This window comes from Antennarius striatus, chromosome 2, assembly GCF_040054535.1.
Source record: "Antennarius striatus isolate MH-2024 chromosome 2, ASM4005453v1, whole genome shotgun sequence".
Taxonomy (NCBI): domain Eukaryota; kingdom Metazoa; phylum Chordata; class Actinopteri; order Lophiiformes; family Antennariidae; genus Antennarius; species Antennarius striatus.
In genome coordinates, this window is record NC_090777.1 from 14,092,044 (window position 1) to 14,118,513 (window position 26,470).

A 26,470-nucleotide genomic window follows, 5' to 3' on the forward strand; every position below is an offset into this window, starting at 1 on the left:
TATATATATATATATATATATATATATATATATATATATATATATATATATATATATATATATATATGTATATATATGTAACGTGTATAAGAAATACTTTATTTTTGTGAAATTCCTGCTAAACTATGCATATAGTTCACCCTGCTTTGAGAGGTTCAATAGCGCCCTCTACTGGAGTCTATATAAAACAGATCGGAAGCAGCTGTCTGGTGTCAGTTCTGCCCAGCACCCGGCTCCGGTAAGATGGTCGGATGTTGTGCTCCGCAAAATATGCAAATTACACAAAAGCTAACGTGAGATTTGTTATACGATTAACAGAGAAGTAACAGCACTTGTCATGGTATCTCTGTGCATTTATGTTTTGTATCGTTTTGTTGTTGCTCACGTTAGCATGCTATATTTTGTATTGAAGTCAATATTATTTCCCCCTATATAGACGCCATACCAGTGCAGGTGCTTACCAAATTGTATGTGTCTGTTGTTGACCACTCATTGCAGGTAAATGTTGTTGCACTATGCGTGACGTTTAATATTCAAGACGTACATGTGTAGCGCAGCCCGCCTTTTTAGGCGGAGCCTGTGTTATCTGTTAGCTACCTCTAAAGAGCGCCCATTACGCTATTTCTTTATTTATTTTATATTGAGTCTTGGATTGTACGTTTATATTTTCTATTTCATATTTCTAATTCATAAAATATATTAAAAAAAGGATGATGTTGGTTAAAATAAGTTAAAACATGTTGTATGCAATTACTTATAAAAAACATTCACCACTATACGATCACTTGTTAAAATTCATTATATTAAGACATTTTATATGCAGTTAAGGTAATTGTAAAAAATATTAATATGTCATATACTGGCGTCAGTTCTGCCCAGCACCCTGCTCCGACGCCATACCAGTGGAGGTGCTTACCACATTGTATGTGTCTGTTGTTGACCACTCATTGCAGGCTACCCTAAGTAAAACCACATCATCTAACCAGCCCGTGTGGTGTGTGTGGATTCTTGGCGGGATGGGTACACAGCAGTCACACATATATATATATATATATATATATATATATATATAGAGAGAGAGAGAGAGAGAGAGGGGGAGAGAGAGAGAGAGGGAGATGATTTATCCACCTCCTTTCTTCTTGCCGGCGGTGTTCATGTCCTGGTCCGCTCGTACGGAGGAGAAGCCGGTTAGGCTGACGTTAGCGTCTGGCACGTTGCCATTTAGCCACGTCTCAGAGAACACAAACAAGCTGGTCTCCCGGTAGCGCTGTTCAGTCCTGCACAGCGCCGTCAGTTCATCCAACTTGTTCGGTAGTGAGTTCACGTTCCCCATGATGACGGAGGGGACAGAGGGCTTCGGAAAAGAAGCTTCTAAAATACTCCTATCAATTACCCAGAGGACTCGCAGTGTGGCAGAATTCTGTTGAATTTCGGACTCTAGCAGCTGAGAGTGGCTGGGATGATTTGGCTCTGCAGAGCATGTTTTTGAATGGAGTTTACGAACAATTGAAAGAAGAACTTACTTTAAAAGAAGATCCTACTAATCTCGATTCTCAAATTTTGACATCCATTAAAATGGACAATCGTATCCAAGATCACCGTAGGAGCATTCCAGCCTCCATATTCCCACCATGTCAAACCCTCGCAGTTTCCAGTGCCCTGGCGACAGTGGTGAAGAAAAACTGCCTTTAAATGGCAGAAACCTCCAGCAGATCCAAGATTCAAAGTGGACAGTCATCTGCTTTGACCAGTTTCGGGGGAGAGGAGAAACAAAGATGGATGTAAATATAGAAGGTATGATGGAGAGTGATAATATTTGTTTATTATATTCCTAATCCAACTTCAAAGAAAAAAACAATCGTTAGAATTTTAATATATTTATAATATACATCTTCTGAGTCCTGATCTCAGAACGACAGCCTCACAGCAGCTCCCGCAACCAAACAAAACCAGTGTTGTGTCCTCATTCCCCTCAGCAAACATTGTAAAGGCTTTAAAATAAGAGAAAGTGTTAAACTTCTATAAATTTGTTTCCTGGAAAACGTAACTGAAGTCTGCATTTCAAGGATCTGTACACTAACAGATGGCTGTAAGAGTACAGCTGTTTATCTAATGAGCTGTACTGTATTTCATTTAATGTCACCCTTAGGCCTTGATCAGCCATTTCATAGTCCAACTTAATTGTCAAATGTACCATATATGCACAACATACAGCACAGTTGAAATTACGGTCCTCTCAGACCCACAGGCAATTAAAAAACCCCACAAAACAACCCTTCTAGCAGGAGAGAGAGGAGCGGCAGCATGTGCACGTGTCGCCACCCTATCCTATCCCAAATAGGTTTGTCGCAATTTGGACCCCACTTACACAATCCCTTATAGAAAGGCCTTAGAATATGGTGGAGGACAAGTACAAGGTGACGAAGGAAAAGACACTTTACCTCTGAACAAGGCCTCGGATGTCAACCTGATAGCTGATATGTGGACGTCCACAAAAACATTGAGGAGGCTGGTTGAAGCAGATGATGTACTTGCAGTGTCCCACCAGATGTCACTGTTCTGCATTTACAAACTTTTGTTCATTTTCAGGTACAAGGCGGTCAGAGACTGCAACATCCCGCGACAACCCTGAATTCAAAATTTTACCCTGACCAACTTTCATAATGGTCGCAGTAATTAATTATATATTTTCCTATCGAGTATGACATTCACCTAGTTTACAAAAAGGTGAAGGTCATTAACACATTTTTGTCCCTCTGGCTTGTTGAAAATGTTGCTTTTTGTTTTGTTATTATATCTCATCAGGTTTCAGAAATGTGTACCTCTCTTTCAGTTGAAAAAGCCATACAGATCTTTCAACTGAATTTTAGCTAGACCAGTTAGATTAGAGAAAGGAGATTCAATTGCTGTTCCGGATCAATGTTGCTAGTTGTTAGTGTAGTGGGTTGGAAAGTACTATAGTGCAGCGGTCCCCGACCTTTATTGCACCACGGTCTGGTTTCATCTAAGACAATTTTTCACGGACCGGCCTTCATTTGCTTGATAATCGTTAATGATGCCAGGACAGCTGTAGTCTAATAAGAAATCATCCACACTGGTTTTATGTGAAATGCAGACATCAACAGACAATAAACAACCTTTTTGTTCATAAATTGATAATCGACATCTCTGTAAACGAAATAATTGTAAGAAATTATATTTAAAAAGTCAATTGAAGTGACTGCACTGATGAGATTTATTTTTAAATAGAGCGACTCACAATTAGTGCATTCAACGTAGGAGAAATACTGATCATTTTCAATAAAAGGGTGAACAAGTCAATCAAATAATAATTACAATGATGAGAATAAGTGGATGGGGACCGCTGATCCAGGGATAACGGGAGACAATTACACCGGAAGTGTATACCGGACATCTGGTCTACTCCGCAGTTTGGTTTGCTTTAAGGTCACTGCAGAAAACCCGCTCCACAAAGACAGGAGGTTGGAAATGGAAGGAGGGTTATCCATACTTTTTGGGCGATCTCAGGATATTCTTCCTTGACTTTAACCCAGAACACTGAACCGGTTGGGGGCGCTTAATTTAGGGATAACTTGTCATGTGACCGAGACCAGTCGAGTGCGACAAACGCGTGCATTCATCTTTGCATCATTCCCCAAGACGCCACTTTTCAAAATCAAAATATCTTTCAGACTTTGAAATAAATAAAACTGAAGTAATATAAATTATTTTTTATGCTGTGCGTCCCGGTACCAAATGACCCACGGACCGGTACCGGTCCGCGGCCCGAAGGTTGGGGACCACTGCTATACTGTGTTTAGTTTTAATGAAAGGTTTCAAAAATTAAATGTAAAATGAATTCTTGAGGAAAGTGAATGTCTTATGGAGCTATTTTGTTTTGGTAGATATTACATTTTGTGTCAAGCCAATTTCTATCAAGATGAAATCCGTTGAATTTTTTGAGTTCTTGTAGATTATCGAGATTATATATAAACTACGTATACAATATCACTTTTCTTTAAGTAGAATTTTTTTATTAGTTTAATGCTCTGTTATTTGATCAATATCATATATTTATACTCACTAAGAGATTTTCTACAGGGAATGTGATTGTTAATCGTATATAATTAGGTGTGTTCAGAAATGGTGTGAACAACACAAAACGTTTGCCTTCTCACTTACTGCATATCACTTTGCAGTTGATGATGGTTAAAACTTTACTGTTGTGTTTGGAGGCATGTTTAAATCCCACAAATCATCAATCCTTCAGGTGTAGCACATTCCTAATGATTCTAATTAAGGCAGAAATTATCTGAAAGTTTGAAACCATCAGAGATATGGGTTGTTGGTTTTTTTTTGGATGTGACCAATTTTTTTTCTTATTCTTATTTTCTTATTAGTGATGACCCATTTATGTTCCCTCATAGGTACATACTGAATGGATATATCCCTCTATCAACAGTCTATCACTGACATCTTCATAATTTGAATCCTTTTCTTTAAGAGTTGGGGTTGATTGTGCTTTGGAGCTGATGCAGAGACCTAACTGTTGGCAGTGATCCAATTAAAGTTGGAAAAATATATCATCCAATATCTTGTAACAGCAACATTTCTTCATGCATTTGTGGTTTGTATCCTAATGTTTCACACATAGACTCTTCGGGGGCTTAACCCTCAAAATTGAAAGAACATTTTTACCAATATACAGTCTCCTCACCTATATATACTGTATATGAATAAGCTCACTTGAAAAAGTCTCATGCTGTCACCAACTCCACCTACTACCTGTCAATCAAGCGCCCAACCAATCGCGGCGCATCACGTGAACAATATGGTGTAAGGCATCTGCTATGTTAGGAGAAGAAATAACTACATGGACTTCTCAGTTAACATAATTTTAGTGTCATAACTGTTCCAACAAATTTAATGTTTTTGAGCAGAGAATCCAAACAGCAGGAACGAGACAGAAAACAGCAACAAATTCTGAGTGAAACTCCGACTAAAAGAGAGTAAAGGATTGCGTCACAAAAATAGAAGTCATGGCGAGAGCCAATGAATGCCAAGCACAAAAGGAAAATTGCCACGAAAAAGAAAGGTGGGGTATGCAAAAAGTCTGCTATGCATTCAGTGAGTTAAAGCCTATCAACCAATAAGCATTTATTTACTATCTATCTTGCTACGTATTTATTCTATTCATATGTTTGGTATGAAGTCTAATATTATTGTTTTACCATGGAATTTCCACGGGTTCCCGCTAGTACCTATAAAATGTTTCAACTCCTAATAGAATTAGAGATGTGCTCTAATACATATCAGGTGTGTTAAAAATGCACAGTGTAACCATGGGAGACAACACAAACTCACCCACATTAAGCAAATGGAAATACAAAAACTGGCTTTTCACCGCAGGTACAGGTTAAACATCTGATCTCATCAGGGAGCAGACACTGAATGCTGACACTCCTGAATTAGCAATGCAAAGTTGTATGGGAACTGTTAATATTCAAGATAAAAAGTACATATCTTGTTTTGGCCATCTTGTTTCGGTGTTGCATGTGAGTTTGTACATTTGTGTGGCTTGAAAGGTGTAAAGTATGACTGATAATGTAGCCGCTATGACAGACTCATACTCTGAGTTATAACACTCTGGTGTTCTGTTGTACATGACCTAGTTAAACTTCTTATCTTCTTCTTCTTCTTTTCCTTTCGGCTTTTCCCTTCAGGGGTCACTACAGCGAATCAATTGCCTCCATCTAACCTTGTCTTCTGCATCCTCTTCTCTCACACCAACTACCTTCATGTCCTCTTTCACTACATTCATAAACCTCCTCTTTGGTCTTCCTCTAGGCCTCCTGCCTGGCAGTTCAAAACTCAGCATCCTTCTTCCAATATATTCACTATCTCTCCTCTGGACATGTCCAAACCATCTCAGTCTGGCCTCTCTGACTTTATCTCCAAAACCTCTAGCATGTGCTGTCCCTCTGATGTACTCATTCCTGATCCTATCCTTCCTGGTCACTCCCAGAGGAAACCTCAGCATCTTCATCTCAGCTTCCTCCAGCTCTGTCTCCTGTCTTTTCCTCAGTGACACTATCTCTAGACCAAACAACAACGCTGGTCTCACCACAGCTTTGTACACCTTTCCTTTCATTTTAGCTGAAACTCTTCTATCACACATCACACCTGACACTTTTCTCCACCCGTACCATCCTGCCTGCACACGCTTCTTCACCTCTTTTCCACACTCTCCATTGCTCTAGACTGTTGACCCTAAGTACTTAAAATTGTCCACCTTCTTGATCTCTTCTCCCTGTAACCAAACTCTTCCACTTGGGTCCCTCTCATTCACACACATGTACTCTGTCTTACTGCGGCTAGCCTTCATTCCTCTCGTTTCAAGGACAAACCTCCATCTCCATAGCTTCTCCTCCACCTGTTCCCTCGTCTCACTGCAGATCACAGTGTCATCTGCAAACATCATAGTCCATGGAGATTCCTGTCTAACCTCGTCTGTCAGCCTGTCCATCACCATAGCAAACAAGAAGGGGCTCAGAGCTGATCCCTGATGCAGTCCCACCTCCACCTTGAACTCCTCTGTCACACCTACAGCACACCTCACCACTGTCTTACAGTCCTCATACATGTCCTGCACCGCTCTAACATACTTCTCTGCCACTCCAGACTTCCTCAAACAATACAACAGTTCCTCTCTGGGCACCCTGTCATAAGCTTTCTCCAGATCTACAAAAACACAATGCAGCTCCGTTTGGCCTTCTCTGTACTTCTCTATCAACATCCACAAAGCAAATACTCCATCTGTAGTACTCTTTTTTGGCATGAAACCATACTGCTGCTCACAAAAGTTCACTTCTGCCCTTAGTCTAGCTTCCACCACTCTTTCCCATAACTCCATTGGATGGCTCATCAGCTTTATTCCTCTGTAGTTGCCACAACTCTGCACATCTCCCTTGTTCTTAAAAATGGGCACCAGCACACTTCTCCTCCATTCCTCAGGCATCTTCTCACTATCTAAGATCCTGTTGAACAACCTGGTCAGAAACTCTACTGCCACCTCTCCTAGACACTTCCAAACCTCTACAGGTATATCATCAGGACCGACTGCCTCTCCACTCTTCATCCTCTTCAGTGCCCTCCTCACTTCATCCTGACTAATCTTTGCTATATCCTGGTCCACAGCAATCACCTCTTCTAGTCTGTGTTCTCTCTCATTTTCCACATTCATCAACTCTTCAAAGTACTCTTTCCATCTTCCCGTCACACTACTGGCACCTGTCAATAGACTTCCATCCCTATCCTTAATCACCCTAACCTGCTGCATGTCCTTCCCATCTCTGTCTCTCTGTCTTGCCAACCTGTATAGATCAGTCTCTCCCTCCTTACTGTCCAACCTAGCATACAAGTCATCATAAGCTGCTTGTTTGGCCTTTGCTACCTCTACCTTCACATTACGCTGCATCTCCCTGTACTCCTATCTACTCTCCTCAGTCCTCTCAGTGTCCCACTTCTTCTTAGCTAACTTCTTTCTCTCTATACACTCCTGTACCTCCTCATTCCACCACCAAGTCTCCTTATCTACTTTCCTTCCAGATGACACAGATCTCCTACCTGTCTCCATGATCACATTAGCTGTAGTTTTCCAGTCATCTGGAAGCACCTCTTGGCCTCCCAGAGCCTGTCTTAACTCCTTCCTAAAAGTGATGCAACACTCTTCCTTTTTCAGCTTCCACCATTTCGTCTTGTGCTCTGCCTTTGCCCTCTTCATCTTCCTCACCACCAGAGTCATCCTGCACACCACCATCCTACGGCTACACTCTCACCTACCACTACTTTGCAGTCACTGATCTCCTTCAGGTTACACCGTCTACATAAGATGTAGTCTACCTGTGTGCTCCTACATCCACTCTTATAGGTCCCCCTATGTTCCTCCCTCTTCTGGAAGAAGGTATTCACTACAGCCATTTCCATCCTTTTTGCAAAGTCAACTACCATCTGCCCTTCTGCGTTCCTCTCCTGGATACCAAGCCTGCCCATTACCTCCTCATCACCTCTGTTTCCTGCACCAACATGTCCATTTAAGTCTGCACCGATGACAACTCTCTCACTTCTAGGTATGCACTGTATCACTTCATGAAATTCCAGCCAGAATTTCTCCTTCTCCTCCAGCTCACATCCTACCTGTGGAGCATACTCACTAACAACATTGACCATCACACCTTCGATTTCTAGCTTCAGACTCATCACTCTATTCGACACTCTTTTTACCTCCATTACATTCCTGGCAAACTCCTCCTTCAAGATAAATCCTACTACATTTCTCTTCCCATCTACACCATGATAGAACAACTTGAACCCTGCTCCTAAACTTCTAGCCTTGCTACCTTTCCACCTGGTCTCCTAGACACACAGTATGTCTACCTTCCTCCTCTGCATCATGTCAACCAACTCTCTACCTTTTCCTGTCATAGTTCCAACATTCAACGTCCCTACTCTCAGTCCTATAGTCTTGGCGTTCCTCTTCTCTCTCTTCCTACGGACACACTTTCCTCCTCTCCTTCTTCGACCAACAGTAGTCCAATTTCCAGTGGCACCCTGTAGGTCAACAGCACCGATGGCGGTCGTTGCTAACCCGGGCCTCGACCGTTCCGGTGTGGAAGTCATAGGTTTGATCCGAATGTTGGATTTGGCAAAAGTTTCACACCGGATGCCTGTCCTGACACAATCCTCTTTATTTATCCGGGCTTGGGACTGGCACAATAAGACACTGGCTTGTGTCCTCTTGCAGTTACATTGGACATGATATTCATATCTAGAGATAATTACTGGGTCTTGATTTTCCATATTTATCCATAACAGATTGTATTTTAGTCTACTTCAGTTAATTTCTCTGATTTCGTATTACATTTGTCGTAGAAAATGTTTTCATCTTGTAACGGCCCCAAGGCCTTGGTCCTTCTGGGTCATTGCTCTGTTTTGCTGCAAATTGCAGGTCCTCAGCTGTGCAGCATAAACATCAAGTAACCTGGGAACACCTGGTCGTGTTCCCAGGTTACTTTACCCCGTCTTCCAATTTACTTGTGTAATTATATGTACCAGAACGAACTTCAGTAGCGGGTGAATGCAGACCTCCTGGTCGCCAAGGCGGCGAAACATCAGGTTCTGCTATAACAAGGACGAACAGTGGGGGGCAGCAGCATCCAGAAGTTGCACGTCGTAGAGCCCAAAAGAAGAAGAAGACGAAGAGGACGGAAGCGGTAGGTCCAAACTAGAAGCAAAACAATGTTTGAACTCTTCAGAAAAAATAAACCTGTAAAAATAAGGAGTTGCAATGAAAACAGAAAGTACGGCGTGGCTGCAAAAACTGTGAACGAGGTGCTTAAAAAAGGATGCAGTTTTTTTCAGGTAAGTTTTATTATTTCGTTTATTCATTTCTGGCTCGTCGGGATTGGTCCTGGTTTTAAAGCATTCCTAATTTGAACATAAATAAATTGACCTAAATCTCCCAGAGCTAAAGAGTCATCGTAAAAATTATTTCAATCCCATGTAATTGAATAATCCCCGCGGACAAAGATGGTAAAAAGGGAGTTCTGTTCTCACACAATAAAAAAAATTCCAAACACGTCGGAAGATTAAATTAAAACGAGGAGAGACATTAAAAAAAACCCAAACATCTACCACCTAACCCTAGTGTGTATTATAGTCACCTTAAAAAAGAACGTGTCCATCTTTGTGTCATATGTTACCATTGTTTTCTTGTGTAGCTGTGACTGCGTGCTTTTGCTTCATCAATGGTTGGATAAATGTTTCCCTTTAGGGATTATAATCAAACACAATTTAATGCATTGAATCTACTATTGTGTACTCTTAAATATGTTCTCATTTCCAGCTGCCACTGTCTGGGGCACATCTCTGTTTGTATGCTGATGGGACAAAAGTTACAGAAGAGTTCTTCCAGACTCTACCAGACAACACTGAACTAGTTCTTCTCTCCAGAGATCAGACATGGAGTGGCGGAGGTGACTAAATAAACCTACAGCTACATCAATGTGTTTTTATTGGTTCTATGTCACATGTCCTACACGTTTTGATTCAAATACTGCTCTGCTTCTGATTTCAGTTGTCTATGACATTGGTCAGTTACTGAACACAGGCTTACACAGTGATGGGCTCATTCAAGCGGCAAAGAGGCTCCTGTCTGATGAGCGGAGTCCCAAGAGGCGTAAAATCTTAACGGACCTGCTGCTGAACCTGGAGGACAGATCTGAGTTGGAGAGCAGAAAGGAGGATGAAGACTGGTTCAAAGGTACAAAGTCCTTGGTTTATGAGACATCGTTGTTATATTTTCCCATATTTACTACCTGCCGATTTATTGTGTTGACAGCAGTTTTGAAGAAAGACAAGACTGTCTGTTTCTGCTATGATTTCAGCACAAAAAATGAAATAACCTTGAGCTGAGTTTTGTTATGTAATGTTATTCAACAATGTGAAGGAAGGGAGGTTACTGGATTTAATGTAATGAGCAGAGGGTTATGAAATTTTACTTTTAGCCACCCCAAGAACAAGGTAATGCTCAGAGTCTGAGAGAAGTACAGTACAGTACAGTATCATCCAAGTGACAACGGTCATGCTGTGTTGTCAGAAACCTTACAGCCTGCTTTGGCTTTCTATGTTCGGTGCTGTGGTCTGAACCCTGTCAAGTGATGTGTTTGATGTCTTTGCATGAAAACATGAAACTGTGCTATCAGCCCCTTATCAGTTGCCCAGGGCACAGGCTCCTGTAGTAATAAGACTGTTGTGAAAACAAGGCGCAGCAAGCCAGATAGGATAACAAACTTTTATTGTTTCTAGGGAGAATATTTTGATCCAAAAACTTCAGAAATCTCCACAGCAAAGCTTCCCTGATTTCAAACAGTCTTGTAACTTCCCAAAATTGTCAATTCACTTTGTACAGTTATTGGTCAGCTTTTTATGTGTGATGGCATCCAGTTGCACTTTTTTTTTTCATTTTGATGAAGCATGTGCAACTCTTTTTTTATTTTTTTATATTTTTTTATTTTAAAAGAGCACTTTCAAATGACAATGTCATATTCTGTTACTTAGAGCCTCAATCACATATACCATATATACAATGATATTATAAAAATAATCACAGATCTCCTGATTAAGTTTTTGTGTTGCTCTTTTAAGTTTTTTAATACTCTATGTGTTTATCAGTGTGAAGTATTTACAAAAAAAAACAACTTAGGAAGCTGTCATATATAAAGCAAAGGGGGAAAAAAGGAAAATTATATATAAAAATAAAATTAATAAAAAAACAAACAATCTCAACAACACCTAGGTAATTTTCCTGACCTTTTTCCAATAATTTAGGAGAAGTCCCGTCTTATAGGTTTGATATACTCAGTCCATTTACTCCACATTTTGTAAGATCTGTCCTTTTGGACTTTGAGGGAGTATGACAGCCGCTCCATTACATACAATTCATAAATAATATCAATCCATTCATCTATTGTGGGTACAAAGGGTTTCAGCCAGTTTCTTGTGATAACTTTTTTGCTTCCGGCTAGAAGAATTTGAAACAACTTTTTATCTTTATTTTTCCATCCGTCAAGTTGAATTTCTCCCATATAAACTGCAACGAAGGTAAAAGGAATACTTACTCCAAATATATTGTTAATATGTTTGTGGATTTCCTGCCAGTAAAGAACGATGACTGGACAGTTCCAGAAAACATGATAGTGATCAGCATCATCTCTCCCACATTGTCTCTAGCAGCTGGAACCCCCTCCCACATGTCTCTTTTGTGTAATAAAAAGGTGTAATAAAAAACCTGGAAATATTCTTCCAACAGAATTCACTCCATGTTGTCGAGCATGTTGAAGTCCATTGCATGAGACATATTCTGTTCCAAGCATCCTCTGTTATAATCAAATTGCCTTCTTTTTCCCTTTTTTTTTTAATATACCAGGTATTTTTGGATTTAGGATGAAGTAGTACTTTGTATAGTTCAGAGATAATGTTAGTACATGGAGATTCTGATACTGACAAAAGAAATTTCAGGATTCCCGTTTCTGTTTTATCTAAATTTGGTCTCAGGTTTTGATTAAAATAGTTTCTAACTTGAAGGTATTTATAGAAATCTCTTTGTTCAAGGTCATATCTTTTCTTTAGGTATTCGAAGCTATGGAATGTCCCCTCCTTAGTAAATGAAAGATAAGTTGTTAGACCTTTAGCAGCCCAGTTTTTAAATCTGCCATCACATCTGTTTGGAATGAATGCGGTGTCATAAGCACACCATCGCAACAGTTTAATGGAGTCATTTAGATTGCAAGTTTTCAGTTTCCTGCCAGGTTCTTAATAATACCGTATGTCCAGGGGTTGCTTATGTTCAGCTTTTTCTTTATAAGTTCATTATCCGCAATAATTGCTTCAATAGGTATCCATTTTAATAGATCTTTTTTAATGTCTTTCCTGAATAAACTGGGGTACACAAGCAAACCAGTGGTCTCAACTGAGCTGCTAAATAATAATCTTTTAAGGAGGGGAGACCCATACATCCACTCTCTTTACTTAGTTGTGAGGGCTTTAACTTGATCCTGGGTTTTTTCCCTTGCCATAAATACCTGGATATCACCACATCCCATTCCTTGAATTGTTTGGTTGGAATTGATACTGGAAGGTTTTGGAAAAGATAAAGCAATCTCGGCAGTATATTCATTTTAATGGATTCCACCCTGGAACTTAAACTCAAGAAAGGGATAACATTCCAACGCCAAATATCAGATTTCAACTGGGAATTTAAGGGGTTATAATTTAAATCAAACAATTTTGTGATATCCTTTGTTAGGTTTACCCCTAGGTATCTAATTGATTCCGCATCCCATTTCATTTTGTATTTGCTTCTGATGTGATTAGGTGTGTTATAGTTAAGTGATTATTTGTGTTTTTTGTATATTAAGTTTATATCCTGAGCACAACCAATATTGTTCTAGCAGGTCCATCAGCTTTGGAAGTGACTGCGTAGGTTGTGATTTATGAAAACAACATTTTTCTAAAACTTTATACAAATAGGACCACCTGACCGAATCAAAAGCCTTTTCGGCATCAAGGCTAATAATGGCTGCTTCTATTACTTGTTCAGTAATCTGATCTATTACATGCAAAGTTCTCCTAATGTTATCCTGTCTTTGTCTTACCAGCCAGTTTGGTCAAAATGAATTAGTTCTGGTAATATGTTTTCTATTCTGTTGGACAGGATAGTTGTAAATAATTTATAGTCTATATTCAACACACTAATTGGTCGATAATTGCTGCACTCCAACTTATCTTTTCCATCCTTTGGCAATACAGAAATAATGGCATGTCTCCAGGAGACCGGAATTTCTTTCTTCTTCAACACCCAATTGAAAGTTCTCAATAATACTGGAGTCAGTGTTTCTTTCATAGTCTTGCACCACTCAGAGGTAAATCCATCTGTGCCCGGTGACTTTCCTGTTTTCAATTTACTTATTGCTGCATTTAATTCTCCTATTTTTATTCCAGACAATAATTTGTCATTTTGTTCGTTGGTGACGGTAGGTAAATTAAGAGTGGTTAAAAATGAATCAATCTGAAGATCGTTATTCATTTTTGGCTGAGAGTACAATGATTTTTATAATACATTTCAAAACTTTGCTGAATTCTCTCAGTATTTGTGTCAATGTTCCTCAAGTAAGGATTTCTTATTTTGTATATTGAATTGTCTGCTTGTTGTTGACGTAATCTGTTAGATAGGAGTTTGAGAGATTTTCCACCGGCTTCATAATAACGTTGTTTTGTAAATAACAGCATTTTCTGTATTTCTAAAGAATTGATTTAATATATTTCCTCTTTTATTTTATTCATTTTTGATCTAGTTTCTTTATTCAGAGTCTCTACGTGGTCTCTTTGCAATTCCTTCAATTTCCCGTCTAAATTAACAAGCCTTTTCTGAGTTTCTTTTCATACGACGCGATAGCTATTTATTTCCCTCTGAGTACTGCTTTAAGCGCATCCAAGAGCATAGATGGTGTCACCTCCCCGTTATCATTCAGCTCTCGATATGTTTTGATTTCCTTTCTAATTTTTTTCCTTAATTTGTGGGTTATTTAGAAGATTTGAATGAAGGCGCCAAGGTAATGATCTTAGTTCATTATCTAGATGTATTGACATGTAGATGGGACTATGGTCAGATAAGGTAATCGGACCGATGTTACATTATCCTATTCTGTGAAAGTTTTTGCCAAAGGTGAAAAAGTAGTCTATTCTGGAGTAAACTGCATGAGGTGAGGAGAAGTCAGTAAAATCTCGGCCGGAAGGTTACATTTCTCTCCAAACATCGATAATCCCCACTTCTTTCATCAAGTCATTTACTTTCTTACTGATAACCTTTGAATCAGACTTTCCATTAGAAGAGTTTAATCTGGAATTCAATCAAATGTTGAAGTCCCCTCCACAGATTAAAGTGCCCTGGCTTTTTGTAGTCATCATTTCAAATATGTTCTTATAAAATAACCAGTCACTTCCCGGGGAGATATAAGCATTCAGGAGAGTTATTAAAACTCCGTTAGCTCTCCCAGTAACCAAAACAAATCTTCCTTCCTTATCCCTAATTTCTGACACATGTTCATATTTAACTAGACCAGATATCAATATGGCCACTCCCCTGCGACGTCCTGATTTATGAGATGAATAAATGCATTTAAAACCCATTTTATTTAGCTTATTATGCTCTGTATCACTCAAATGTGTTTCCTGTAGGAAAGCGATATGAATTTCTTCTTTTTTTAATCTGGACAAAATTTTCCCTCCTTTGATTGGACTATGTATACTGTTGACATTTAAAGAGGCTACTTTTAAAGTTTTACCTTGCATGAGTGTAAACAAGAATCAATCTTCAGAACTGAAGAAACCTCTTGGATGAGAGGCAAAATATCTTCATGAAACTTTCTTAAAGTCCAGTGGATTGATTTTAACATCTTTGGAAACTATGACCTGGATAACAGACAGACAGATAACAGACATCTTTTCTAAGAGAGGCTATCTGAAAATGTGTACCGTTCTCTATTTCAGACATGCTTTCCTTGTGGGTGTTCAGATCAACTCAGCATGTTTCCCTTCCGACATGTTCTGACAACATGCCGTATGAGCTTCTTATCTAGCTTGTTCAAGCTCTTACTGGATCATGAAGGAGAGTTCACACACTGGGTGACTTCGTTTGGTCTTTACTTTGAGAGAGCACATGGACCTAAAATTATTCGTTCATATGATCCCAAGAAAATTCTTGAAAAAAACATGTTTGTTGAACCTCAGTATTTTTGATGACCTTGTTAATTAGAATAAAATAGGTATTGCCACCGTATCATTTTTATGTAATATTTAAGATGGTATTTCAGCAAACGTATTAGTTAATTCCTTTAAATGATTCACCATACAATTAAATGTGACTCCAGATTGAGTACCTGAGTTTAATTTCAGGCATTGATGCTCGATTCAAGACAAAGTCTTCCTACATGAAGTTCAACTGTGAAGGCAGGATACGAGGCTACATGAAAGAGGTGAAACTGTTCCTTCTATCAGTACATTTTCAGACTTTTGCCTTTCTCTAAAACAGTTGGGTCTTCTGTTTGTTCTCAGGTTCTTGATACCTCCAAAGCTGTAGAGAATGATAAAGTAAGGGCCGAGTGTGTGAAAACATCAGAGTGTCTGGTGGAAATGCTGAAAAGTGTGAGGTACAACGGCCGCTACTTTGACAGGATGGAGAATGCACCAGATTGCTTCTGTACTAAGGAAGGCTGGTTTACTTGTCAGGTATTACAGAAAGAACACGTCTTCCCAAGTATTCAAAAACTGAATGTGGTGTGACTTCAATAGAACTGGAGCCATTTTTTGACACGTCTTCTCTTCTGCCTCCTCAGGGATCCTTTGACCAGGACCATTGTCTGTCTCTTCACTCCATTAACCCTTACAGCAGCAAAGAAAGCCGGATTGTCTTCAGCACATGGAATCTAGACCACAGGTAGGACCGCAGAAAAGTGAATTATCCTTAATTAACATGGTGCGTTTGCCTACCCTGTGCACATTTGATCATTCAGAAAATAAAGTACAAGTTACAGGTGTCATTAATATTAGTGATGCTCTGTTACATTCATACATTGCCATACGGTGACAGCAAAACAACAGGATCCTGGAATCCCGTTATTCATTTTTAAAAAATATATTTTACCTCAGCTTAAGTGTGATGTTTTCAGAGCTGTTTAAGTGAATCCAAAAAAATAGTACCACACATACCCTATTTTCAAAAGGGAATGGGTGTGTCCAGAAGATAGTGTGGATTCATGATTTTTATTTTTTTTTAAGAATCCCAGTTCCTCTCAGAACAGGCCATCCTGTCTCACAGGTGAACTACATTTATTGCTGAGGCAGTGTAAATGTAAGAGCCTCTATCGAGGATAGAAGTAAGTTCATATCTTCGGGCAAAGCCTCCACCTCATTTAGAAAAGCACGAAAAATTATTTGTCTGGTTATTACCTTTTTTTTTTTTGTGAAGTGGTCTCGTTTAAACAATATTTGGGTGTCCTGAAGCAGCTTTCAGTAAAAGCAAATTTGCATTGGCATCAATTCATGAACACAACTGTAAAACTATCTCTTCATGTTGTCCAGGATTGAAAAGAAGCGGACAATCATTCCGACACTGATGGAAGCTCTACAGAATCACAAGAGCAAAGTTATCAACCTGGACTACTTCTACCGCCTGCTGTTCACCAAAGAGAACCTGAAGCTGGTTCACATAGTCTGTCACAAGAAAGGAGCTCACAATCTGATGTGTGATGAAGACCAGGTTTTTATTCCAACCAGCAGCACAGACAAAGGAAGGAGGACTAAAAAGAAAAAGAGACGCTTGCAGTGACTGTTTTTATTTTTTTTTAAAGTTAATTATCAGATATGACAATTTATTGCAGTGAACTGTTCTGTGAACTTGTGCCTCAGAGACATTGCAGAATGACTGGATCAACGACAAGATTACTTTTTTACAGCAAAAATGTTTTAAGTGTATTGTAATATTTATGGGCCAATGCAGCCTGAGCTTTCATAGAATATCAGCAGTTTGTCAGACACAATGACACAAACATCTTGAAATCATGGGAAAAATTTATTTGTTCATTATGTTAACAAAGATATGAATGCATGACATGATTATAATGGCAGCTCAAGGTATAAGGCATTAACTCAGCCAGAAAAATGGATGATTATGAAAAGATTTTTGCATAAATAAGGCAACAAAAATATAGAACATTCAACTGGATGGTCAGAGCAATCAGCTATGTACAACATATCACTAGACGTGAACAGCACAAGTGCAATTAATGTTAAACTCCAAGTTTGACATTTTTCAGTCAGGTTTAATTATCCTGTTCAATTATGTTTTAATTCTAGTTTTCATTCGGATATGGGTGGGAATTGATTAACCATGTACAGAAATGTGTCATTCAGCTGCCAAAAAAGTGTGCACACAAAAAGATGTGTGGAGAAGACACTTGGTGAATAATGGCTCATTCATCTATCAATGAATTTCTGATATTAAACGACCTGCTGTCTAGGACAAGTCTCTTCATAGCATCTGTACAATCTGGAGCCAAAACATGTAATTATAAAGTTTCCAAACTTCTGTGTTAATATTCTATACCATGGAATTTGGATCTTTGCATGCATCCTCAAAAAAAAGCTTTTAAGGACTCTTTCCTTATCCTGATTTGGCACATCTCTCAAGGCTAATCTCAGCCTCAAATGATGAGAATGCAGAATGATCAGTATAAATAAAGTGACAACTTACCCTGAAGACTAGACTACAGAGCAGAACTGAAAACAATGGAGGCTAAAACAAACACCACTGCATGTTATGTTAACCCTACGAGACTATTTTAACAGTACCAGGACAAATGTTATGGTTTAATACAATTGGGCATTTTCTGTTTGGACGGTTGGTCAAGTCAATCCATACATTTGTAGATGAACCACAAAGAACTCGCTGTTAAAGTGTCAAAAGCATGGCAGGGTACTGCAGGCAAATAATAGGCAAATGAAATTCAGCCATAATGATAATCTGTCTATAAGAATGGTCAGCTAACAAAATATTCAGAAGTCTCACATCTCAAGGGGTCGGTTTTAACACCTGACTCCTGAGCACAATCTCACGTTTTATACAGAAATATGCTTTAGGTTTTAATGAGTGCAGCGTCTGAATAGGTAGTTTAATGCGGCTGATTTTCTAAAGTGCTGATAGGCACAACTTGAGTCCACAGTCATTAATCACCCTGTGTACTCCCATTGTCAACTTCCTCTTCATTGCTATCCTCTCGCGCATAGTAATGTCTTCGTCGCCTTCTCTCCCTCTGGAAGCAGCCCGAAGTTGTTGACGGTCTTTGAGGGAAATCCTGCAGGAAGACAACGTTGTTTGTAAGTGATTCAGAACAGATACATCCCCTTACTCTTCAAAACAAGCTCAAACTGCAGCAAAGGTTTCATGAATCATTACTTAAATGTTACTTTTATTAGTGACGTGGTGAAGATCATAGTACATACAATTGTCTTTAATGGAGATCAAACAAAATGCTTCACCTGTACAACCTCCAAGTTTCCAAAGAATTGCTCCACTGGAAGAATCTGATTACTGTCATCATCTGGGAACAGGTTTTTCCCCATGTCTTCACACTCGATGTCCCCAGAATCCTGTTTTTCCAAAGTGCCATTGACCTTGCAGCTGTCCAAATCCACCTTTATTCTCAGCTCATTTTCTTTGCCCTCCCATTCTTCAAGCCCTGATGATGCTGAGCATTTCGTCCTGCTTGCAGACTGGTGGCAGTTACAGGTGATGGGATTTCTCTCCAAACCGTCTGCATCTGCTTTACTGTAACCACTGAATGCTGTGCTGCTCTCTCCTGCAAAGTTCATCCTTGGACTCATACTTCTGGTAGACACCTGGTGACGCTAAACGAATGAAAGAAGTTTATGGCAAAGCTGATGTAAACCACAATCAAAAGTCTTTGTTCTCAAACCAGCAGAGTAACATAGATAGATAGATACTTTATTAATCCCGGAGGAAATTGCATTTGTAAAGATGCAAGATGTGCATTTGACACTGTCAAACCACAGTTCTCAGGGGTACTTTCAATATAGCCACTTACAAAATAAAACAAGTAGTCGCTATCCATTGGTTTTATTATACAGGCTACTCTCTCCTTTATTCCATATGTTTATATTATATACAAACCTTTCTGGTGCTTTTGACTCCAGAGCTCGCCTTCCTCTTTCTGGACTTCAACCGATTAAATTGACCAGGCATCTGCATAAAGAGGAAAAAAAATGATGTAAGCCCAGTCCCAAGTAACAAGAAAACAAGCACTTCATTGTACTTCAAGTAAGAAGGAGAAGGAGGTGGCTGTCATTGTCACAGGCTGCGACTCTTAAATAAACAACTACTTAGTAGAGTGTTGTCTCCGAGTTCCTTGATTAAGACATATTTCAATCCTGTATGCAGTAATACCGTTACATACGTGTTTTTTGAGTTACAAATTGTCGTTCAGTTCATATTTTTGTTCCGACATACAAGCGAAAATCCGAGTTATGAGTCGTACTTCAAACACAACCACTCTTGGGTCCATGGATAGAACATCAGCTGAGATGGCATCTTGATCCTTTCCATGTGTTGCCCACAGAGTGCTCGTGTGTGCGCTCATGACTTTTGTGCTGCTTTTCATACCTAATCACTGTTTACTTAGCAGATTATATAAATTAGTTATGCACAGGAAGAGTATGCATGTCTATTGGTAGATGTTTTTTTACAAGGCTAGAATGGATTGAAAATATTTGTTATTTAAAATGGTGAAAATTTGTTTGACTTATGAGTAGTTTGACTTACAAGCTCAGTCACGGAATGAATTAACTCGTATCTCAAGGTACTACTCTATTTCCAAAAGTACAGCCTTGTGCAAGTTCAGGTGGAATAGACGGCAGAGTCCTATCCTCACCTATGGTCATGCGCGATGGGTCATTACCGAAAGAACGAGATTGTGGATACAAGTGGTGGAAATGGGCATTCTCAGTCGGATAGCTGCTGTCTCCCTTAGAGACAGGGTGAGGAACACCGTTATTCGCGAGGGGCTCAGAGTAGGGTCACTGGTCCTCTGTGTCGAAAGGAGTCAGCTGAGGTGGTTTGGGCATCTGGTGTGGATGCCTCTGGGGCGCCCCCGTAGGGAGGTGTTCCTGGCACGTCCAAGTGGGAGGAGACCTCAGGGCAGACCCAGGACCAGGTGTAGGGATTATATCACAATGGCCTGGGAACGCCTTGGGATCCCCCAATCAGAGCTAGTGGATGTGGACAGGGAAGTTTGGAGATCCCTCTTGAAGCTGCCGCCACTGCGACCCGACTCCGGAAAAGAGGTGGAAGACGGATGGATGGATGGATGGATAAACAGCAGAGCACCAACCAACTACAGGCCAATATCTCTCCTGCTATTCATTAGTAAAATCCATGACATTAGTTTTAAATTTACTTTTTTTAATAAAAGAAAATACTATCCTGGACGGCTGAAGGACACAGAACATAGATGAAAAAAAATTATAGTACAATAATCAGCAACCTTAGACTAAACTCTGATGATGTAGGAATTTCTCATGCATACATGATCCTAAACTAGGAGCTACAGAACTAACTCCACTGTTGGCCTCCTGTCTACAGGAGTAGATTAATCATCGACTACTGGTTTTTTATGATTCTCAGAAACAGATGAAAGAAATATAGAACATCCATCCATCCATCCATCAATCTTCTGAAGCGCTCTATCCGCTGGCATCAGCTTTATAATTATTTTATATTGCATCTTCGATCGCATTTTAACGTGTATTAATTCCCATTATTGCGTATTCATGTATCCATCTCTTAGTTACTCTTCAAATATAAAGTTTGCATTCATCCCCCCCGAGTCTACCACTCGACTATCTGATCCGAAAGCTCAGCTGAACATGACGCCATGAGTCCAGAATACAGCACATTGTTTACGTTACACTGGCAGGTTTTAGACATGCACAGGCTGCGAATTCACGTTCACAGGCCATATCCGCTAAACGCAGGAGATTAATCTTCTAACAAATACATTGAATACCGAGGATAGCCAAATCTGGGGTGGCGAGAAAGACCTCTCCAGTCACAAAACCAATCGACACAACACCAATCTGAGTGTGAACAGCAACATTACCGTACGGGTTAGGGGGAAAGCTAGCATCGGCTAGCGAGATGGCTGCCAGTGCTAACAGACGTTACAGCAGCTTCCCGTTTGTATAACAAACTAGCTAAACTCTTACCTTGTGTGTCATTTGCCGGTGAAACGCTGTAGTTTTCACGAGGTATAAAATTTTGGTTTTTAGCTTGCTCGACAGTAGCTTTCAAGCTAATCAGCTTTGGCTACCCAGCGACAAATGGCTGACTGGAATTTAAGGCTAAAGTGTGACGTCATCGCCCGCGTGTATTTCCTGTTGCTTAGGTTCATTCAGGGGTCAAACAGGGTCATCCGACAATTCCATCCGCGCAGCACCAACGTTTTACCTCACATGATGATTATTTTACACATGTTTAAAACGGGACAAACGGCGGTATTCATCGGTGTGAGAGTCCCATGATTTTGTCAGGAAAAAAATATTTGTTCTAAATGGACGTTGTCTTTCTCAAAACGTCACTGCTTATTCGACCGAGCTCAACATGTGGACTTTATCCCACATTACATGTCAGTCTACGACCAACTGCGCTTTTTTGAGAAGAATGCTCAAAGAATGCTCTTATTTTGATTTAGAAAGGATTTACTTTAATATGGTCATGTAAAGGGCTTCAGGATAAAAAAAAAAAGTATATAAAATGTCCACAAGAGGACGCTGGTGGTTCTCGTATCCTCTTGAGGTGCAGCGTTGTCTCCTTCAGCGATCTGGTTTCTTTGTTCAGCTGCTTGTTTGTTCACAAGATATTTTGAGAAACTGTCAAGAGATTTTTATGCCATTTCAAGTAGCTTCAGATATTAGACCAAAAAGTATTAACTTAGATATAACTTTTTTCTTGGTAACAGGAATACCTGTACGACCCAGGGGAATGGGCGGAAGCTATATAAGCACGATGGTAGCAACGATGTCGCTCTTTCTCTACCGTCGGCAGCAGACGTCACATGCTATGGGTTAGTGCGGCGGTGGACACACGCCTGAGCCACACCTCAGTGTGATCAAGTCCCCGGATGAAGCCAGAATTATCCACAAACGCGATGACTGTCACTGTTCTTTCCTTATTATTTTAGAGTTACTGGCCTTTGTTTTATTTCCCTATTTATTGTTCAATTTTTATTTTATCTGACACATTACGAGGGCAGAGGTATCATCACCTGCACCAACAGGTACAACTATTTAAGTGGAAGAATCAAGGGAGGGTGCATGGCTCCATTTATCTAGTGACCCTTCTGTTCATCTTTTTGAGTCATTGCCTTACCTATTCTATATTTTATGGTTTGGAGTGCCTTGCCTGTTAATTGGCATCACAACGTGCATTGTGTTGTGTCCGCAGTGACTCCCAGTATTTTATTGTGTGTATTGGGCACTAGATTGTGAAGCCTTTGGGTACTTTCGCACGAACTACCACTGATTATAAGCCTTTGTGTGGGGCCAGTACCTGTCGGATGTTTTATCCTGTGTGGCTCTAGGCTTGTCTCATTTTCCTGCCCTGTAATTTTAAGTGTCAGACTTTTAATTGTTTTGACTCATGTTTTAACTCTGTAACCTGTTGTAATAAATTATAAATTCCGTTTTTCACTGCCAGCCTCTTGTTCCGTTTGTTCTGGACACTGACCTGTGTATCCAGTGGGTAGATTGAATTTAGTATTTATAGTCTTAACGACCCCTAATTTAATATTACATCTTTAACATTGAAAAAGGAGCATGGGCCATTTTTTGTTTGGTTTTTACTTATTTCACTTTTTTCCCCCAGATTTATTAACATATTTCGTTAATATATCCAACCTATTGCTTATTTATTATATTTATAATTATTGTAATCACTTGTAAATAAATCCATGCTGTATATAACAATATCACAGTTTTACTGCTGATACGTCACATATCCGCAGCACATTCCCGGTATACTTATTATTGCACTTCACTCCATTTGTACCTCTGGTTAGATATGAAAATATATTTTGTTGCCTTAGTAACTGGACTACCGTATCTTTATTGGCAATAAAATTGCATCTAATCTAATATAATCCAATTATGCACAATTTATATCAAAGATGAAAATGTATGGTCATAAAGAGGGGTAGAGACCACTGCCACCAATATGTATATGGGAAATGTGAGAGGATACATCTAGATGAATAATAATTTTGGATCCACCATTTTATGATTTTTTTATTTTTTTTTGTTAAATTACAGACAGTAGCACATGTTTACAAGTCCTGGGAATAGATTTCCAGGGACAATGAATTAGGTGGCATGAGGCAGATCAAGTTTAACTGTCACATAGCATCAGCATGGTGTGTACTTTGCCCTGGGTAGAAGGATGTAACAAGTGATTGTACAAAATTCAACGCACATATTGTGTACCCATTTTATTATTCAGAGGTTTGTATATGTACAGAAATTGCTGAAGTGTGTCGAACAATGTCAAAAATGTAACTTTGGGTTTAATTAATTTCTTTCTGTATACTTAAGATCCATATAAAACAGGAATACCATGTCCCTTTCTTGAAAAGGTGTCAAACTTTTTTTTTGTCTTGTACTGATCTCCAATAGATAGATAGATAGATAGATAGAACATATATATTTTAAAATATTTTCTTTAAAAGCTTTAAATATTTCTAAACATGTTATAAACATCATATTTAGCATCAAAAACTATCCAGCTAAATAGTTCTTTGTCTCCTTTAAAAAAAAACAGTGTCTTGTGTTTGCGTTTTATATGAGTAGATAGACTTTTGCTTCATGGAGTTAGACTTCTGTTGGCTAATACACTATATACAGCCATATAATGTGCTACATTTGAATTCAATCTCTATAATACATGTTTTTGTTGATTTTTATCATTTCCAATCAAACAGATCGTGTTCCCGTACAGGACCGACTCCAGGGGCCACAGACCAGCGTGTAATTTATCTTGATGAGGATTGTGTCACGTGACGGACACCTGGCACGTGTGAGAAAGGAGCGCTGCTCTCAGATCAGTGTGGACCATTGGGGGAGGAGATACCAGAGGGGGGAGAGGGTACTCCTTCAGTTGGTTTCTAGATAGCTTAGAAACAGAGCAGGGCAGAAGAAGGTAAGGAAGTCAGTCAGTGCCCTGCATCATTTCCCCGAATCTACGGGCGACGCCACTGAGCACCGTTATGGGCCAAAGGAGTACTGCGGGTCCATCAGTATCACCGCTATCACACAGACGAGGAGACAACCGTGGGTGTCTAAATCAACAGAACGGTGGAGGTGGACTCAACTCCTACGTACGGCTTTGAAAAAGTTATGGTGGAAAAAGGTGCTCCGTCTCAGGGTCTCTGGGTGCCGCAGTGACAGTCATGGATCACTTTTTCCGGAGGAAGCGGATCGGACTGCTGAAACCTTTGCTGAGTTTGTCTCTGGTCTTCGCCTCTTTTCTCATGATCCACAAGCTGAAACTGACAGATAGGAGCGGGGATGGAGTAAAGCACACCGACTGGTGCGAATTTGGGTGTTTCCAATTTAAAAAGGGACTCGCGAAAAATAGTTTTGGGAAGACAGACTCGCTTCCCCTTACCAACGATTTGGATGCGCATCGGACATCTAATGCAACTCCACTCGCCTGGGACTCACAGACTATTAATTGTAGCGAGGATGCATCGGTGAAGACTCAGGACTGGTTCCGGCGTTTGGACCAGAGATTTCACCAGTTTGTTCTGCACAGACACTGCAGGTACTTCCCTATGCTCATAAACCACCCGGAGAAATGCGCGGATGGAGAAGTGCACCTCCTCATGGTGGTCAAGTCTGTTATCGAGGAGCACGACCGGCGTGAGGCTGTGCGCAAAACCTGGGGCAAGGAGCTCATGGTGGATGGAAAGAAAATCAAAACTTTATTTCTACTGGGAAGCCCAGCACCTGGTAAAGACACAAAAAACCTCCAGAAACTAATTGATTACGAGGATCAGATCTATGGGGACATCCTACAGTGGGACTTCATGGACACATTCTTCAACCTAACACTGAAAGAGGTCAACTTTCTAAAATGGTTTGATATCTACTGCTCTGGTGTGCAGTTCATATTCAAAGGTGATGATGATGTGTTTGTGAACACGCACAACTTGTTGGAGCTCATTGCATTCAAGGTGGAGGAGCATAAAGAAGCCAATTTGTTTATAGGGGACACCATTTCTAAGGCCATTCCCATTCGAAATAGGCAGAGCAAATACTACATCCCCAGGGAATTGTATGATAAGCCATATCCCCCATATGTCGGTGGTGGGGGCTTTCTGATGTCCTCCCAGTTGGCCAGGAGGCTTTTTGTGGTCTCTGAAGACTTGGAGTTGTACCCCATTGATGATGTTTTTTTGGGAATGTGCCTTCAGAAGCTTCAGTTGGCCCCAGAGACTCACCCGGGCTTCAAGACATTTGGGATCACCAAGCGCAAGGTGAGCCCCATGAACAGCGAGCCATGTTTTTTTAAAGGCCTCATTGTGGTGCACAAACTGGGCGCACAAGAGCTGCTCAGGATGTGGAATGTTGTGCACAACCAGGACCTGATTTGTGCTAGAAGGACCCCCATATGAACATGACAAATAAATTCTCTGAATGTGAAATGTTTGGAACAAGCCAACTCTTTTTGTTTATTATACTTTATCTTTACTGAATCCGAGTTCTGTACTGGAGGGAGAGCAGCTTTATCACCCACCCAAAGACTATGACAAAAAATGTCCTTAACATTTTTATTCAGTCAGCATAAATCTTAAAACGGATTTGGAGTATTTCTTTACATCACATTAACTAGTCACACTTGTTTGACATGCCCTAGTACCACTCCGATTTCTACTAAGTAGAGTCACTGTATGTTCAGGAATCTATTTACAGGGTTGCACAGTTTAATCAAGGTTAATGCAAAGTCTTCAAAAACATGTTTGAAGAAAGTACTAGGTGGACTTGTCACCCACAATTTATAGATTACAGCTGCATTTAACGTTCACTAATTTTCTAAGGTACTGACAGCAGATATGATTAGAATTTAATGTTGTGATTTATCTGTTGTTCTATTTAAGTTTCATTCTTGCAAAACTTGCAGAAGCAAAAACCAAAGGGATGTAATGATTGTTCTGTAGAGTTCTGTATGATAGTGTAAATAAACCTGGAGTTCACTGTCATCTTTGTAAATACTAACCGAATGCTGAAA

The 26,470-nt window shown here is 39.8% G+C and overlaps 3 protein-coding genes across 4 annotated transcripts; 2 read left to right on the forward strand and 1 right to left on the reverse strand.

Annotated features, from left to right (window-relative positions):
- Window positions 1–1,290: 1,290 nt before the first annotated feature.
- dffb (DNA fragmentation factor, beta polypeptide (caspase-activated DNase)) lies at window positions 1,291–16,953 on the forward strand. Of its 2 annotated transcripts, XM_068341911.1 has the most exons (8): window positions 1,291–1,794; window positions 9,115–9,272; window positions 9,905–10,034; window positions 10,136–10,321; window positions 15,514–15,593; window positions 15,673–15,846; window positions 15,954–16,054; window positions 16,699–16,953. In XM_068341911.1, exons 1-8 carry the CDS (start codon window positions 1,632–1,634, stop codon window positions 16,943–16,945), a joined length of 1,239 nt encoding a protein of 412 aa, XP_068198012.1. In that variant the 5' UTR covers window positions 1,291–1,631; the 3' UTR covers window positions 16,946–16,953. The 2 variants fall into 2 exon arrangements, with proteins under 2 accessions (XP_068198012.1, XP_068198020.1); XM_068341919.1 differs by lacking the exon at window positions 1,291–1,794 and having other exon boundaries at window positions 6,815–9,420.
- A 587-nt stretch (window positions 16,954–17,540) lies between these two features.
- On the reverse strand, window positions 17,541–21,534 carry c2h1orf174 (chromosome 2 C1orf174 homolog). Its single transcript, XM_068341930.1, has 4 exons — window positions 21,397–21,534; window positions 19,307–19,378; window positions 18,655–19,023; window positions 17,541–18,470 (listed from the first exon to the last, which is right to left on the reverse strand). Exons 1-4 carry the CDS (start codon window positions 21,406–21,408, stop codon window positions 18,342–18,344), a joined length of 582 nt encoding a protein of 193 aa, XP_068198031.1. The 5' UTR covers window positions 21,409–21,534; the 3' UTR covers window positions 17,541–18,341.
- Window positions 21,535–24,374: 2,840 nt separating this feature from the next.
- Window positions 24,375–26,455, forward strand: b3gnt7l (UDP-GlcNAc:betaGal beta-1,3-N-acetylglucosaminyltransferase 7, like). Its single transcript, XM_068334548.1, has one exon. The coding sequence runs from the start codon at window positions 24,630–24,632 to the stop codon at window positions 25,854–25,856; it is 1,227 nt and encodes a 408-aa protein (XP_068190649.1). The 5' UTR covers window positions 24,375–24,629; the 3' UTR covers window positions 25,857–26,455.
- The last annotated feature ends 15 nt before the right edge of the window (window positions 26,456–26,470 follow it).

Coding starts and splice junctions, on each gene's coding strand:
- b3gnt7l (XM_068334548.1), top strand. CDS start 24,630: ATGGATCACTTTTTCCGGAGGAAGCGGATCGGACTGCTGAAACCTTTG.
- c2h1orf174 (XM_068341930.1), bottom strand. Junction 19,024..19,306: donor GAGTCAAAAGCACCAGAAAG/GTTTGTATATAA, acceptor TCATTCGTTTAG/CGTCACCAGGTGTCTACCAG. Junction 18,471..18,654: donor GAAACTTGGAGGTTGTACAG/GTGAAGCATTTT, acceptor GTCTTCCTGCAG/GATTTCCCTCAAAGACCGTC.
- dffb (XM_068341911.1), top strand. CDS start 1,632: ATGTCAAACCCTCGCAGTTTCCAGTGCCCTGGCGACAGTGGTGAAGAA. Junction 10,035..10,135: donor TCAGACATGGAGTGGCGGAG/GTGACTAAATAA, acceptor TTCTGATTTCAG/TTGTCTATGACATTGGTCAG. Junction 16,055..16,698: donor ACATGGAATCTAGACCACAG/GTAGGACCGCAG, acceptor CATGTTGTCCAG/GATTGAAAAGAAGCGGACAA.